At 46.2% G+C, this 15,779-nt stretch overlaps 1 protein-coding gene across 1 annotated transcript in view; it reads left to right on the top strand.

Moving 5' to 3' along the window:
• Nucleotides 1-485: 485 nt before the first annotated feature.
• The window catches only part of baiap2l1b (BAR/IMD domain containing adaptor protein 2 like 1b), a 78,887-nt gene continuing 63,593 nt past the window's right edge, over nt 486-15,779 (top strand). Inside the window, exons 1-3 of the mRNA XM_031813945.1 lie at nt 486-916; nt 6,346-6,421; nt 6,681-6,767. Of these exons, the coding sequence (XP_031669805.1) occupies nt 866-916; nt 6,346-6,421; nt 6,681-6,767 (214 nt within the window). The 5' untranslated portion in view covers nt 486-865. The remainder of the gene's footprint in view (nt 917-6,345; nt 6,422-6,680; nt 6,768-15,779) is intronic.

Below are 15,779 nucleotides of genomic sequence, written 5' to 3'. Positions count from 1 at the left end.
GAAAGAAAATGCAACTTTCCAATGTTATGCTACCATTATGTCAGATCGTGAAATGCGTGTTCAAATACATTTGTACCTGGACAAATTATTAGATGGCCTGAAAAACTAAAACTAAAAATAGTAGCAATATGCAAATCAGGTAGCCAAATTAACGGTTCTTTCATTCGGCTCCCGACGTTCCCCAAAAAGATCCGTTCAAAAAGAACCGTTCGTTTGCGAACGACCCATCACAATATTATGTCAAATTGCAGCAACAGGTTTGAGCCTGGTAAAGTTTTGTTTCTCAATTTATCGAGACTGCAGGCAGGGAATTAGTGTGGAAGAAAGGGAAGGATAGCCTAAATAAATGGTGTCTGGTGTTTTTCAATTATTAACCTTTGTATTGATAAATAGGATATGGATTATAATTATTCCATAGATTATACATATTCTGCCCACGTGGTTGGCCATTGGTCGCCTCCAGGGAGCGCCCTACACCTGCCAGTGTCCACTGTACACGGTCACCTTTCATCGCACTAATGAATGACGTCGAACAATAACACCCTGCCCGCCTACCTTTCCCACCAACCGACTCACTGTTAATCGAAGCAGAAGTTTGACAGCTCAGCTTTTACCCCAGGCCGTCCTTTGAGAACGCACGGTTGCACTTCACTTTTGCCTTCGGAAGAAATTGTCTCTCCCTTTTTCATGATCGACTACTGTAGAAGGGAAAGACAGGTAAATAGGATCTTTCTCGGCAGTCTATATGGAGCGCGCCATGTTATGAAGAATTCGATGAGTCGATAGTGTCACATATTTATTCTGTCTGGGGAGTTTATTCTGGACATTTGTATTATTTTTTACGAGCGCTGATAGGGATATAACCATGTCGAGGGACCCTGAAGAAGTGAACAAGCTCACCGAAAGTACATACAAGGTAAACGACCGTATGAGACCATGTGTTGCTTGAGTCAATGTATTATAATTAACTGAATGAACCTTTATGAGATACCATAAATGGTCGGGCTTTCCCCGTGAAAACACCTCCCATATAAACACCTGCAATGTTGTTTTACTATGTAGGGTAATAACTTCCTCAGTTGCCTGAATTCCGAAAGTGGTATTGATAACAGGTTGCTCACTACTTGTGTCACCCAAATATTGTAGGCCTATAGCTAGAGAGACTAGATATACACTACATATACAAAAGTATGTGGACACCCCTTCAATTTAGTGGATTAGACTATTTCAGCCACACCCGTTGCTGACAGTTGAGCTGCCCCAGTCAACTGTAAGTGCTGTTATTGTGAAGTGGAAGCTTCTAGCTCAGCTACGAACTGGTAGGCCACAAAAGCTCACAGAACTGGACCGCTGAAGCACGTAGCACATAAAAATCCTCTGTCCTCGGTTGCAACACTCACTATCGACTTCCAAACTGCCTCTGGAAGCAACATCAGCACGAGCTGTTCGATGTGAGCTTCATGAAATAGGTTTCTATGGCCAAGCAGCCGCCCCAAGCCTAAGTACCATTCACAATGCCAAACGTCGGCTGGAGTGGTGTAAAGTTCGTCGCCATTGGACTCTGGAGCCGTGGAAACGCATTCTCTGGAGTGATGAATCAAGCTTCACCATCTTGCAGACCGATGGACTAATCTGTGTTTGGTGGATGCCAGGAGAACACTACCTGCCCAAATGCATAGTGCCCGCTGTAAAGTTTGGTGGAGGAGGAATAATGGTCTGGGGCTGTTTTTCATGCTTTGGGCTGGGCCCCTTAGTTCCAGTGAAGGGAAATCTTAACGCTACAGCATACAATGACATTCTAGACGATTCTGTGCTTCCAACTTTGTGGCAACAGTTTGGGAAAGCATGACAATGACCCCGTGCACAAAGCAAGGACCATACAGAAATAGTTTGTCGAGGTCGGTGTGGAAAAACTTGACTGGCCTGCACAGAACCCTGACCTCAACCCCATCGAACACCTTTGGGATGAATTGGAACGCCAACTGCGATCCAGGCCTAATTGCCCAATATCAGTGCCCGACCTCACTAATGCTCTTGTGGCTGAATGGAAGCAAGTCCCCGCAATAATGTTCCAACATCTAGTGGAAAGCCTTCCCAGAAGAGTGGAGGCTGTTATAGCAGCGGAGGGGGGGCAACTCCATATTATGCCCATGATTTTGGAATGAGATGTTCGATGAGCAGGTGTCAACATACTTTTGGTCATGAAGTGTACTATTGTACTATGCTATGCATGTACAGTAGACACACATGCCATAGGCTACTAAGAACATTATGTAGAGGAGAGATGGGCAACTTTGAAGCAGGTGGGGTCCACAAAAAATGGATACTCATGAGGGGCCGCAGTGGCTCATGGGTCTGTGTACCCACATCCATATCCACACATGCAGTCAGAGCGGCCCTAGACAAAGATCATTTTTAAAAAGTTTGAGTTAATTTCCTGCAATTGTACACATTTTGCCATTGGTTGGGGACAAATGTTTGCAGTATTTAATTATATCAGATGATCAATGGGACCCCCGGTTGGTAATTCCACCATGCTTAGCCTACTACAAGTTTAGATAGCTTGCCGTTAGATTCATTTACCAATCTAAAACAATGTTAGCTGACATTGGCTAATGGAGTGACTGGCATAAAAAGCGATCTGGTGATGCACAACCAAATTTGGAGAATTGATCCGCAGGCCGCCAGTTGCCCATCCCTGATGTAGAGGCACAAAGCATAATACTTCTGTCGTGAGAGTCTTCAGTTAGCCTACACCACTTGTGCCTAGCATCATTGAGCAGGCTTTCAAGTAGCCTACTGTCTACTTAAGACTGTAGCCTATACAGTTAAGTTCCATGTGATAATGAAGGGTTGTCCTAACTATACCCTTCTTCATAGTGTAGCCCAGCTGTGGTGTATTGTCATGGTTTCATCGGCTACACTTGTCATTGGGCAGGGTCTGAGTCTGGGTGGTTATAGAGAATACACAGAATAGAAAGCATAATAGCAGAGAAGTACTCCCCCTCATTGTTTTCTCCACCACATTTAATCCTTTTTTATCCCATCATTAGTTCCCTAATGTACATTGACCACACACCAGCTGTGTCAGTTAATGGCCTCTCATTTTGACAGATGAGTAGGTGGTATAAAATCTATTGCTGGGAAAGCTGTCTTTTTTTGGGGGGTTTCTTTCCATCTCTGTCTTGGGTCCCTTTTTCTACATTTGAGTATCAGAAATGCTACTTAATGTTATATCACAATACAATTACCCCAAGTGTTATAGTATCCACATCAATGGATTGATTTGCCACTTGTCAAAGCCATTGGAAAACCAGTTTTTAGTAGTCATACCCATTAATTAACCCCCTAGAGTCCATGTCCGCACCCCCACATAATAACAAGACTGCCTGTTTAAGCCAGAGATATCTGGTGGCCGAGCTACAGCTGTGTTTGTCAGACCATGAGACATCCTGAAAATCGCTCTTCTCACAAAAACATCTGTAGTGTCCGAATGGTTTGGCCTACAGATGAGACTCTCACGAACATGATGGTGTTCTTCGTTTATTTCAAGAATGCTTACAAGACTCGTCTGAATGTAACCTGGTACCAGTTAAACAATTAATTGAAATGTATGGATTTATTTTAGTGTCCCAAAAAAAGGGGTTAAATATGGGTAAAAATTGAATACCAATTATTTCCTTATCTTTCTTATATCTCTTATATCTCTTATATCTCTCAGATATAAGGACAGACACTTCAAAACAAACTTTTCCATGTATGAATCTGTTATTCAATGCGTTTCGATGGGCTAATAGCAGTAAGGCCAAATTCAGTGTTTCATCAAATATATATTTTTTGATACCTAAAGGGGTCCTAATATCAAATCAAGCATTATTTACATAGCACATTTCAGACAGGAATGCAACGCAATGCGCTTCACAGGAAAAAACATAAGAAAATACAAATGAACTACACAAGAAACATAAGAGGATAAAAACTAAAGAATAACAATAGAAACTGAAATAGAAAAAAGCACCCTGAGGAAAAGCAAAGCTAAGAGGAAAGATAAAAAGATTTCAAATCTAATAGCTAAATGATCCCTGGTATGACCATCTTAAAACAATTCCATATGTTCACTTAATAGAACCCCCCCACACACACACACACACACACCGGCTTAGACTCTTAAGGATTAATTAGCTATTACTGTGTAACTCGCTCTGCTTGGTGTCAAGTGTTGCACCCTCACAGTGCACACACTCGACAGGTTGTTGAGTGATAGGGTGTGCGCTCTCTCTTTCTCTCTGCGATATGAAAGGAAGAAGGAACAAGTGGATGCCTTGATGTGCCTCTCACTGGCGTTGAAGTCCACCTCAGAGAGCAGTTAGACTGAGTTAGACTTTGGTCCCCTGAGACAGTCAGAACAGGAACAGAACAGCCCCCCTTTAGCTCCTCTCTCTCCTTGAGGTGATGATGAAACGGAGGGAAAAGTGTCCACAGGTTTAATTATTTAGCTGCAGGGTTTGACTGTGGTAAGATTAGACAGCCTCCCTCTCCTACTCCAACATCACCAGTTAGGTCTCAGTGGTAGGCAAGTCAACTGAGCTGCTCCTGACTGCTTATTAACATGGTCTTTATTCCTAATATGATGTGAGTACATGCAAAAGAGGATCGAAATGGTCCTATTTAAAATATTACCTGGGAGCCAAGCAGCATTATGCAGGATTTTATTTCCTTCTGAATAATAGAGACCTGCTTGAGCGTAGTAATGGATGAATTATAACCTGCCTCTGTATTATAACATACATACAGAAAATAAGAAGTTTACTGCCAGATCAGTTGACTCACCAGTGAATTGCATACGGTCTACTTTTCATTGTGTAGTCTACTGTTTACTGTGTGACTGAATAGCCATAACATTCTACATTGCAATGGCTTCTCCTCCTGCTTTGTTCATAGACAAGACTGTACTGATATGCTACTATGGTTTTATATATCATTTCCCGGATTCTTGGGTGTAACTCACCCGTATCTTTCCAAACAGTATGTAAACATGATGTAACAGGACATGTCATTAATAAATAAGAAAGCTGTCAAATAAGAGAGAAGAGAAGAAGTGTGTACAGGAAGATAGACCCCTGAGACAATGATCATGATCCCACAGGGAATAAATTATATAGGATGATAACAGAGCTGATGTTACTGGTCCCCAAGGATCCATATCAATCAAATCCATTGTCATTTTATTGAATGGAGGCTTCTGGGAAAATGAAGAAAATATGACAGAGACTTCTGAGAGAGAACTTCCATTCCTGATTTATTGAAATCAATTGGAGCTGTCCATAAAAAAAGCCTCTTGATATTGGAAATGATCTCTAAACATGCATAATAACATGCTTCACTCTCTCGCTTCTTGATTCTCTTTTTTCTCTCCATCTACTCCCATATTCTGTTTCCATTTGTGTCTCTTTCTCAGTCAGAGGAATGGCAGTGTTGCCATTGGAATGCAGATGAAAGCCAGAGTGTAGGCCTTTGTCAATCTCTGGTTAATCATTGGCTGCTTTGGTCATAGTCTGTAGAGCTAACTGTATTAGTTTAGTTTAGAGGTTATTAGTCACATGCACAGGTTAGCAGATGTCATTACAGAGTAAAGGGAAATTCTTAAGCTCCAACAGTGCAGGTCAAGAGAAGTGAATGGGGCAATAACACAAATTATAATATACTCTTATTTACCACTGTAACAGTGATACATGTCCGTGGGGGCGGCAGGGTAGCCTAGTGGTTAGAGCATTGGACTAGTAACTGAAAGGTTGCAAGTTCAAATCCCCGAGCTGACAAGGTACAAATCTGTCGTTCTACCCCTGAACAGGCAGTTAACCCACTGTTCCTAGGCCGTCATTGAAAATAAGAATTTGTTCTTAACTAACTTGCCTAGTTAAATAAAGGTAAAACATTTTTTTCTTTTTTAAGTAGCTGACTAGTGGTGGCTATTCAGCAACCTGATGGTCTGGGGGTAGAAGCTATTGGCCAGTGTGTCAGTTTTAGCCAAGATGCTCTTATACAGAGTGATGTAAGTGGGGAGGACAGGCCGAGCCTGAGATCCCCGAGGTTCTTCTTGGTCTTCCTGTGACACCTGGTGTTGTAGGTGACCTGTAGGGTAGGCAGTGTGCACCCAATGGTGTGTTGGGCTGAGTCCCACCCTCTGTAGTCGTGTGAATGGTGTACTCACTCACTCACTCACCCACTCCCTCACTCACTCACTCACTAACAAACACTAAAGAGAGAAAGTGAGAAAAGGCTGAGAATGTTGTTGTGACAGTGACCCCATTTAACCCAACTACCCATCTTCTCTCCTCTTCCCAGAATGTAATGGAACAGTTCAACCCTGGGCTCAGGAACCTGGTCAACCTGGGGAAGAGCTATGAGAAATCAGTGGCAGGTGAGCAGCCGTCTTATTGCTGAACTGTCCTGTTCTGTATCCTATTGCCATGGCAGGTTACTTGGTTACCAGGACGTGTCTCTGACCAACATTTATCTTCAGTTATCTCATGCATTAGTCATAGAGGGGTTCACTGTTTAAAGATGTATTATGTGTATAATAAACAGTAGGTCTGATTTTAAATTCAGTGTGCTTGTGTAGTAGTTCTTTTACACTCTGCATTTCCACATTTAGTAAAGCCATACTTGTTTTTTTACAGCGATGAGCCTGGCTGGAAAGGTGTACTTTGATGCGGTCTCTAAGATCGGAGAGAATGCTGCGGTCTCTCCTGTCTCCAGGGAGTTGGGTAAGTCTTACCTCCCTGGCCATGTTACAGTCCATATCTGAACGTCTCAGATTTAACTCCATTGAGACCCTTGGTAGACCTCTTTTGGATCTCTTATTGATCTTTGTAGATTCATCACCTGTCCCCTTGGCGAGGGGGATGGTGCCGATAGTCCCTCCCATCCCACTGCCTCCCTCAAACCCAGCTGTGGAGCTGAGCTTTGGCTGGACTGTACTGTATGTATATGAGTTCTACTCCAATGTGGTCACCAGCCAGACAATAGCTCCAGTAAAGTGGCACCCACACACCTTAAATATACTACACGTCCAACTGGGATTCAATCCCATGGAGGAAAACTGCACTGATTTGACTTGCTTTGCCCAGTGATCACACCAATACACTTTAGCACAGCAAGGATCCACATCTGTCCGCTGAATCTGGATGCTCATTTGCAGCCCAGCGTGTGTGTGTGTGTGTGTGTGTGTGTGTGTGTGTGTGTGTGTGTGTGTGTGTGTGTGGTACTGTCTGGGCTTCCCTGCTGCGCTGCGGAAAGCTGCTGATTAAATCCTGCTGCACAGTAAGACTGAGCTATACTTGTTTTCCTACATTATCAGGACCTCAATGTCCTATCAATTCACCTGAATGTCCTGAACTTGTTCAAAGGCTATTTTAAGCTTAAGGGTTAGGGGTTTTGGGGTTAGGGGTTTTGGGGTTAGGTGTTAGATTCAGGGTTTGGGAAAATAGGATTTTTAACGATCAAACATTTGTATACTCCAAAAAGTCCAGAAATGTCACAAACAAAGCTGTGTGTGTCATGGTTTCCGTTAGCTGGTAATTGCTGGCTTTTGCCCAATAAAATAAATGAAAAGACAATAAATAAAATTGTTGCTGGCCAAATTGACCGGGAGAAAGAACAATATTCAGTATTCATTTTTATTGGTGGAAATACCAGTCCATGTAAACACATTTGATGTCACGCTTGTTAGTTTAGAGGTTAATTTGCATAATTTCGTTGATTTAAATTGGTGCGTGTGTATTTTCGTTAGTGGTTATGTAGGCTATCGTATTTATCCAACACAACTGTCACACACGAGCAGCATACAGAGCCTATTTTGAGTGGAACTTCTGCTGCAGTTCCTCAGCTGGTTGCTGCTGGAGTAAAACCATAGCTGTGGGATGTAGGGGTGCTGCTGGAGTAAAACCATAGCTGTGGAAAGTAGGGGTGCTGCTGGAGTAAAACCATAGCTGTGGGATGTAGGGGTGCTGCTGGAGTAAAACCATAGCTGTGGAATGTAGGGTTGCTGCTGGAGTAAAACCATAACTGTGGGATGTAGGGGTGCTGCTGGAGTAAAACCATAGCTGTGGGATGTAGGGGTGCTGCTGGAGTAAAACCATAGCTGTGGAATGTAGGGTTGCTGCTGGAGTAAAACCATAGTTGTGGGATGTAGGGGTGCTGCTGGAGTAAAACCATAGCTGTGGGATGTAGGGGTGCTGCTGGAGTAAAACCATAGCTGTGGGATGTAGGGGTGCTGCTGGAGTAAAACCATAGCTGTGGAATGTAGGGTTGCTGCTGGAGTAAACCATAGCTGTGGGATGTAGGGGTGCTGCTGGAGTAAAACCATAGCTGTGGAATGTAGGGTTGCTGCTGGAGTAAAACCATAGCTGTGGGATGTAGGGGTGCTGCTGGAGTAAACCATAGCTGTGGGATGTAGGGGTGCTGCTGGAGTAAAACATAGCTGTGGAATGTAGGGTTGCTGCTGGAGTAAAACCATAGCTGTGGGATGTAGGGGTGCTGCTGGAGTAAAACCATAGCTGTGGAATGTAGGGTTGCTGCTGGAGTAAAACCATAGTTGTGGGATGTAGGGGTGCTGCTGGAGTAAAACCATAGCTGTGGGATGTAGGGGTGCTGCTGGAGTAAAACCATAGCTGTGGGATGTAAGGGTGCTGCTGGAGTAAAACCATAGCTGTGGAATGTAGGGTTGCTGCTGGAGTAAACCATAGCTGTGGGATGTAGGGGTGCTGCTGGAGTAAAACCATAGCTGTGGAATGTAGGGTTGCTGCTGGAGTAAAACCATAGCTGTGGGATGTAGGGGTGCTGCTGGAGTAAACCATAGCTGTGGGATGTAGGGGTGCTGCTGGAGTAAAACATAGCTGTGGAATGTAGGGTTGCTGCTGGAGTAAAACCATAGCTGTGGGATGTAGGGGTGCTGCTGGAGTAAAACCATAGCTGTGGAATGTAGGGTTGCTGCTGGAGTAAAACCATAGCTGTGGAATGTAGGGTTGCTGCTGGAGTAAAACCATAGCTGTGGGATGTAGGGGTGCTGCTGGAGTAAAACCATAGCTGTGGGATGTAGGGGTGCTGCAGCACCTCAGCTGGTTGCTGCTGGAGTAAAACCATAGCTGTGGGATGTACGGGTGCTGCAGTTCCTCAGCTGGTTGCTGCTGGAGTAAAACCATAGCTGTGGGATGTAGGGGTGCTGCAGCGCCTCAGCTGGTTGCTGCTGGAGTAAAACCATAGCTGTGGGATGTAGGGGTGCTGCAGCACCTCAGCTGGTTGCTGCTGGAGTAAAACCATAGCTGTGGGATGTAGGGGTGCTGCAGCACCTCAGCTGGTTGCTGCTGGAGTAAACCCATAGCTGTGGGATGTAGGGGTGCTGCAGCACCTCAGCTGGTTGCTGCTGGAGTAAAACCATAGCTGTGGGATGTGGGGGTGCTGCAGCACCTCAGCTGGTTGATGCTGGAGTAAAACCATAGCTGTGGGATGTAGGGGTGCTGCAGCACCTCAGCTGGTTGATGCTGGAGTAAAACCATAGCTGTGGGATGTAGGGGTGCTGCAGCACCTCAGCTGGTTGATGCTGGAGTAAAACCATAGCTGTGGGATGTAGGGGTGCTGCAGCACCTCAGCTGGTTGCTGCTGGAGTAAAACCATAGCTGTGGGATGTAGGGGTGCTGCAGCACCTCAGCTGGTTGCTGCTGGAGTAAAACCATAGCTGCAGCACCTCAGCTGGTTGCTGCTGGAGTAAAACCATAGCTGTGGGATGTAGGGGTGCTGCAGCGCCTCAGCTGGTTGCTGCTGGAGTAAAACCATAGCTGTGGGATGTAGGGGTGCTGCAGCACCTCAGCTGGTTGCTGCTGGAGTAAAACCATAGATGTGGGATGTAGGGGTGCTTCAGCACCTCAGCTGGTTGCTGCTGGAGTAAAACCATAGCTGTGGGATGTAGGGGTGCTGCAGCACCTCAGCTGGTTGCTGCTGGAGTAAAACCATAGATGTGGGATGTAGGGGTGCTGCAGCACCTCAGCTGGTTGCTGCTGGAGTAAAACCATAGCTGTGGGATGTAGGGGTGCTGCAGCACCTCAGCTGGTTGCTGCTGGAGTAAAACCATAGCTGTGGGATGTAGGGGTGCTGCAGCACCTCAGCTGGTTGATGCTGGAGTAAAACCATAGCTGTGGGATGTAGGGGTGCTGCAGCACCTCAGCTGGTTGCTGCTGGAGTAAAACCATAGCTGTGGGATGTAGGGGTGCTGCAGCACCTCAGCTGGTTGCTGCTGGAGTAAAACCATAGCTGCAGCACCTCAGCTGGTTGCTGCTGGAGTAAAACCATAGCTGTGGGATGTAGGGGTGCTGCAGCGCCTCAGCTGGTTGCTGCTGGAGTAAAACCATAGCTGTGGGATGTAGGGGTGCTGCAGCACCTCAGCTGGTTGCTGCTGGAGTAAAACCATAGATGTGGGATGTAGGGGTGCTGCAGCACCTCAGCTGGTTGCTGCTGGAGTAAAACCATAGCTGTGGGATGTAGGGGTGCTGCAGCACCTCAGCTGGTTGCTGCTGGAGTAAAACCATAGATGTGGGATGTAGGGGTGCTGCAGCACCTCAGCTGGTTGCTGCTGGAGTAAAACCATAGCTGTGGGATGTAGGGGTGCTGCAGCACCTCAGCTGGTTGCTGCTGGAGTAAAACCATAGCTGTGGGATGTAGGGGTGCTGCAGCACCTCAGCTGGTTGCTGCTGGAGTAAAACCATAGCTGTGGGATGTAGGGGTGCTGCAGCACCTCAGCTGGTTGCTGCTGGAGTAAAACCATAGCTGTGGGATGTAAATAAAAATAAAATCACCATAAAAAAAATATTTAAAAAATTAAATATAAAAAATATTTAAAAATGCCGTAAGGGCTTCTGCTGTCTCTGGTAAAGCTGTGCTGTTAAGAGTTCTGTTGTCTCTGGTAAAGCTGTGCTGTTAGGGCTTCTGCTGTCTCTGGTAAAGCTGTGCTGTTAGGGCTTCTGCTGTCTCTGGTAAAGCTGTGCTGTTAGGGCTTCTGCTGTCTCTGGTAAAGCTGTGCTGTTAGGGCTTCTGCTGTCTCTGGTAAAGCTGTGCTGTTAAGGGTTCTGCTGTCTCTGGTAAAGCTGTGCTGTTAGGGGTTCTGTTGTCTCTGGTAAAGCTGTGCTGTTAGGGCTTCTGCTGTCTCTGGTAAAGCTGTGCTGTTAGGGGTTCTGTTGTCTCTGGTAAAGCTGTGCTGTTAGGGCTTCTGTTGTCTCTGGTAAAGCTGTGCTGTTAGGGCTTCTGTTGTCTCTGGTAAAGCTGTGCTGTTAGGGCTTCTGCTGTCTCTGGTAAAGCTGTGCTGTTAGGGGTTCTGTTGTCTCTGGTAAAGCTGTGCTGTTAGGGCTTCTGTTGTCTCTGGTAAAGCTGTGCTGTTAGGGCTTCTGCTGTCTCTGGTAAAGCTGTGCTGTTAGGGCTTCTGCTGTCTCTGGTAAAGCTGTGCTGTTAGGGCTTCTGCTGTCTCTGGTAAAGCTGTGCTGTTAAGGGTTCTGCTGTCTCTGGTAAAGCTGTGCTGTTAGGGGTTCTGTTGTCTCTGGTAAAGCTGTGCTGTTAGGGCTTCTGCTGTCTCTGGTAAAGCTGTGCTGTTAGGGGTTCTGTTGTCTCTGGTAAAGCTGTGCTGTTAGGGCTTCTGTTGTCTCTGGTAAAGCTGTGCTGTTAGGGCTTCTGTTGTCTCTGGTAAAGCTGTGCTGTTAGGGCTTCTGCTGTCTCTGGTAAAGCTGTGCTGTTAGGGGTTCTGTTGTCTCTGGTAAAGCTGTGCTGTTAGGGCTTCTGTTGTCTCTGGTAAAGCTGTGCTGTTAGGGCTTCTGCTGTCTCTGGTAAAGCTGTGCTGTTAGGGCTTCTGCTGTCTCTGGTAAAGCTGTGCTGTTAGGGCTTCTGTTGTCTCTGGTAAAGCTGTGCTGTTAGGGCTTCTGTTGTCTCTGGTAAAGCTGTGCTGTTAGGGCTTCTGCTGTCTCTGGTAAAGCTGTGCTGTTAGGGCTTCTGTTGTCTCTGGTAAAGCTGTGCTGTTAGGGCTTCTGTTGTCTCTGGTAAAGCTGTGCTGTTAGGGCTTCTGTTGTCTCTGGTAAAGCTGTGCTGTTAGGGCTTCTGTTGTCTCTGGTAAAGCTGTGCTGTTAGGGCTTCTGCTGTCTCTGGTAAAGCTGTGCTGTTAAGAGTTCTGTTGTCTCTGGTAAAGCTGTGCTGTTAGGGGTTCTGCTGTCTCTGGTAAAGCTGTGCTGTTAGGGGTTCTGTTGTCTCTGGTAAAGCTGTGCTGTTGTCTCTGGTAAAGCTGTGCTGTTAAGAGTTCTGCTGTCTCTGGTAAAGCTGTGCTGTTAAGAGTTCTGCTGTCTCTGGTAAAGCTGTGCTGTTAAGAGTTCTGTTGTCTCTGGTAAAGCTGTGCTGTTAGGGGTTCTGTTGTCTCTGGTAAAGCTGTGCTGTTAGGGGTTCTGTTGTCTCTGGTAAAGCTGTGCTGTTAGGGGTTCTGTTGTCTCTGGTAAAGCTGTGCTGTTAGGGGTTCTGTTGTCTCTGGTAAAGCTGTGCTGTTAGGGCTTCTGCTGTCTCTGGTAAAGCTGTGCTGTTAGGGCTTCTGTTGTCTCTGGTAAAGCTGTGCTGTTAGGGCTTCTGTTGTCTCTGGTAAAGCTGTGCTGTTAGGGCTTCTGTTGTCTCTGGTAAAGCTGTGCTGTTAGGGCTTCTGTTGTCTCTGGTAAAGCTGTGCTGTTAGGGGTTCTGCTGTCTCTGGTAAAGCTGTGCTGTTAGGGGTTCTGTTGTCTCTGGTAAAGCTGTGCTGTTGTCTCTGGTAAAGCTGTGCTGTTAAGAGTTCTGCTGTCTCTGGTAAAGCTGTGCTGTTAAGAGTTCTGCTGTCTCTGGTAAAGCTGTGCTGTTAAGAGTTCTGTTGTCTCTGGTAAAGCTGTGCTGTTAGGGGTTCTGTTGTCTCTGGTAAAGCTGTGCTGTTAAGAGTTCTGTTGTCTCTGGTAAAGCTGTGCTGTTAGGGGTTCTGTTGTCTCTGGTAAAGCTGTGCTGTTAGGGGTTCTGTTGTCTCTGGTAAAGCTGTGCTGTTAGGGGTTCTGTTGTCTCTGGTAAAGCTGTGCTGTTAGGGGTTCTGTTGTCTCTGGTAAAGCTGGGCTGTTAGGGGTTCTGTTGTCTCTGGTAAAGCTGGGCTGTTAGGGGTTCTGTTGTCTCTGGTAAAGCTGTGCTGTTAGGGGTTCTGCTGTCTCTGGTAAAGCTGTGCTGTTAGGGGTTCTGCTGTCTCTGGTAAAGCTGTGCTGTTAGGGGTTCTGCTGTCTCTGGTAAAGCTGTGCTGTTAGGGGTTCTGCTGTCTCTGGTAAAGCTGTGCTGTTAGGGGTTCTGTTGTCTCTGGTAAAGCTGTGCTGTTAGGGGTTCTGTTGTCTCTGGTAAAGCTGTGCTGTTAGGGGTTCTGTTGTCTCTGGTAAAGCTGTGCTGTTAGGGGTTCTGATGTCTCTGGTAAAGCTGTGCTGTTAGGGGTTCTGTTGTCTCTGGTAAAGCTGTGCTGTTAGGGGTTCTGTTGTCTCTGGTAAAGCTGTGCTGTTAGGGGTTCTGTTGTCTCTGGTAAAGCTGTGCTGTTAGGGGTTCTGTTGTCTCTGGTAAAGCTGTGCTGTTAGGGGTTCTGCTGTCTCTGGTAAAGCTGTGCTGTTAGGGGTTCTGTTGTCTCTGGTAAAGCTGTGCTGTTAGGGGTTCTGATGTCTCTGGTAAAGCTGTGCTGTTAGGGGTTCTGTTGTCTCTGGTAAAGCTGTGCTGTTAGGGGTTCTGCTGTCTCTGGTAAAGCTGTGCTGTTAGGGGTTCTGCTGTCCTCCATTGCAACTACCCTCCGCTGCTTTGCCTTTGTCTGCAGCAGTAACAGCAACCCAGTATGTGTTTCCATTGTCCAGTTCTTTTAATAGTGCACAATTGAATTCAATAGAACTTCCCCTAAGGGGAAATCCAAATAAAGGATTGCGGTAGAGAACCCAGTCAGAGGCAGTCAGTAGCAGTTCTGGGTATGTAGTTTCTACTCCTCCCGGTCCTGTAACTGATCCATGTGAAAGGGAACCAGTTATAGGTGAGACTTTGACCTCTCCACCTAGCTGAGTCACACTGACCGCTGGCCCTAATCCTCCCCCTGTGTGTCTGAGTCGGGGACAGTCAGGGAAAAGGTGCAGGGTGTATAGAGTCCTCTGGTATGTGTATAATCTAGCCTAATGAAGGCTTTTAACCCAGAGCACTGAGTGTGAATACAGCTGTTTATAAACAGTGCATTCAGAAAATATTCAGACCCATTGATTCTTTCTACATTTTGTTACATTACAGCCTTATTCTAAAATGTATTAAATATTTTTTCTCCTCATCAATCTGCACACAATACCCCATAATGACAAAGCAATTTTGTATCTTTATAAAAAATGAAACACTGAAATATTACATATACATAAGAATTCAGACCATCCTCGAGTCTTCTTGGGTATGATGCTACAAGCTTACAGCCTCGAGTCTTCTTGGGTATGATGCTACAAGCTTACAGCCTCGAGTCTTCTTGGGTATGATGCTACAAGCTCACAGCCTGGAGTCTTCTTGGGTATGATGCTACAAGCTCACAGCCTGGAGTCTTCTTGGGTATGATGCTACAAGCTCACAGCCTGGAGTCTTCTTGGGTATGATGCTACAAGCTCACAGCCTGGAGTCTTCTTGGGTATGATGCTACAAGCTCACAGCCTGGAGTCTTCTTGGGTATGATGCTACAAGCTCACAGCCTGGAGTCTTCTTGGGTATGATGCTACAAGCTCACAGCCTCGAGTCTTCTTGGGTAAGATGCTACAAGCTCACAGCCTCGAGTCTTCTTGGGTATGATGCTACAAGCTCACAGCCTGGAGTCTTCTTGGGTATGATGCTACAAGCTCACAGCCTGGAGTCTTCTTGGGTATGATGCTACAAGCTTACAGCCTCGAGTCTTCTTGGGTATGATGCTACAAGCTCACAGCCTGGAGTCTTCTTGGGTATGATGCTACAAGCTCACAGCCTCGAGTCTTCTTGGGTATGATGCTACAAGCTCACAGCCTGGAGTCTTCTTGGGTATGATGCTACAAGCTTACAGCCTGGAGTCTTCTTGGGTATGATGCTACAAGCTCACAGCCTGGAGTCTTCTTGGGTATGACGCTACAAGCTCACAGCCTGGAGTCTTCTTGGGTATGATGCTACAAGCTCACAGCCTGGAGTCTTCTTGGGTATGATGCTACAAGCTCACAGCCTGGAGTCTTCTTGGGTATGATGCTACAAGCTTACAGCCTTGAGTCTTCTTGGGTATGACGCTACAAGCTTGGCATACCTATATTTCTTCTCTGCAGATCCTCTCAAGCTCTGTCAGGTTGGATGGGGAGCATCACTACACAGCTATATTCGGGTCTCTCCAGAGATGTTTGATCTGGTTCATGTCCAGGCTCTGGCTGGGCCACTCAAGGACATTCAGAGACTTGTCCTGAAGCCATTCCTGCATTGTCTTGGCTGTGTGCTAAGGGTCTTGTCCTGTTGGAAGGTGAACCTTCACCCCAGTCGGTTTTCGTCAAGGATCTCACTGTACTTTGCGCTGTTCATCTTTCTCTCAATCCTGACTAGTCTCCCTGCTGCTGAAAAACATCCCTGCAGCATGATCCTGCCACCACCATGCTTCACCATAGGGATGGTGCCAAGTTTCCTCCAGACGTGACGCTTGGCATTCAGGCCAAAGAGTTCAATCTTGGTTTCGTCAGATCAGAGAATCTTGT

The sequence above is a fragment of the Oncorhynchus kisutch genome, unplaced genomic scaffold (genome assembly GCF_002021735.2).
Source record: "Oncorhynchus kisutch isolate 150728-3 unplaced genomic scaffold, Okis_V2 Okis06b-Okis10b_hom, whole genome shotgun sequence".
In the NCBI taxonomy this organism is placed as follows: Eukaryota; Metazoa; Chordata; class Actinopteri; order Salmoniformes; family Salmonidae; genus Oncorhynchus; species Oncorhynchus kisutch.
The sequence above is the reverse complement of the archived record's forward strand: the minus strand, read 5'-3'. Positions and strand labels throughout refer to the sequence as shown.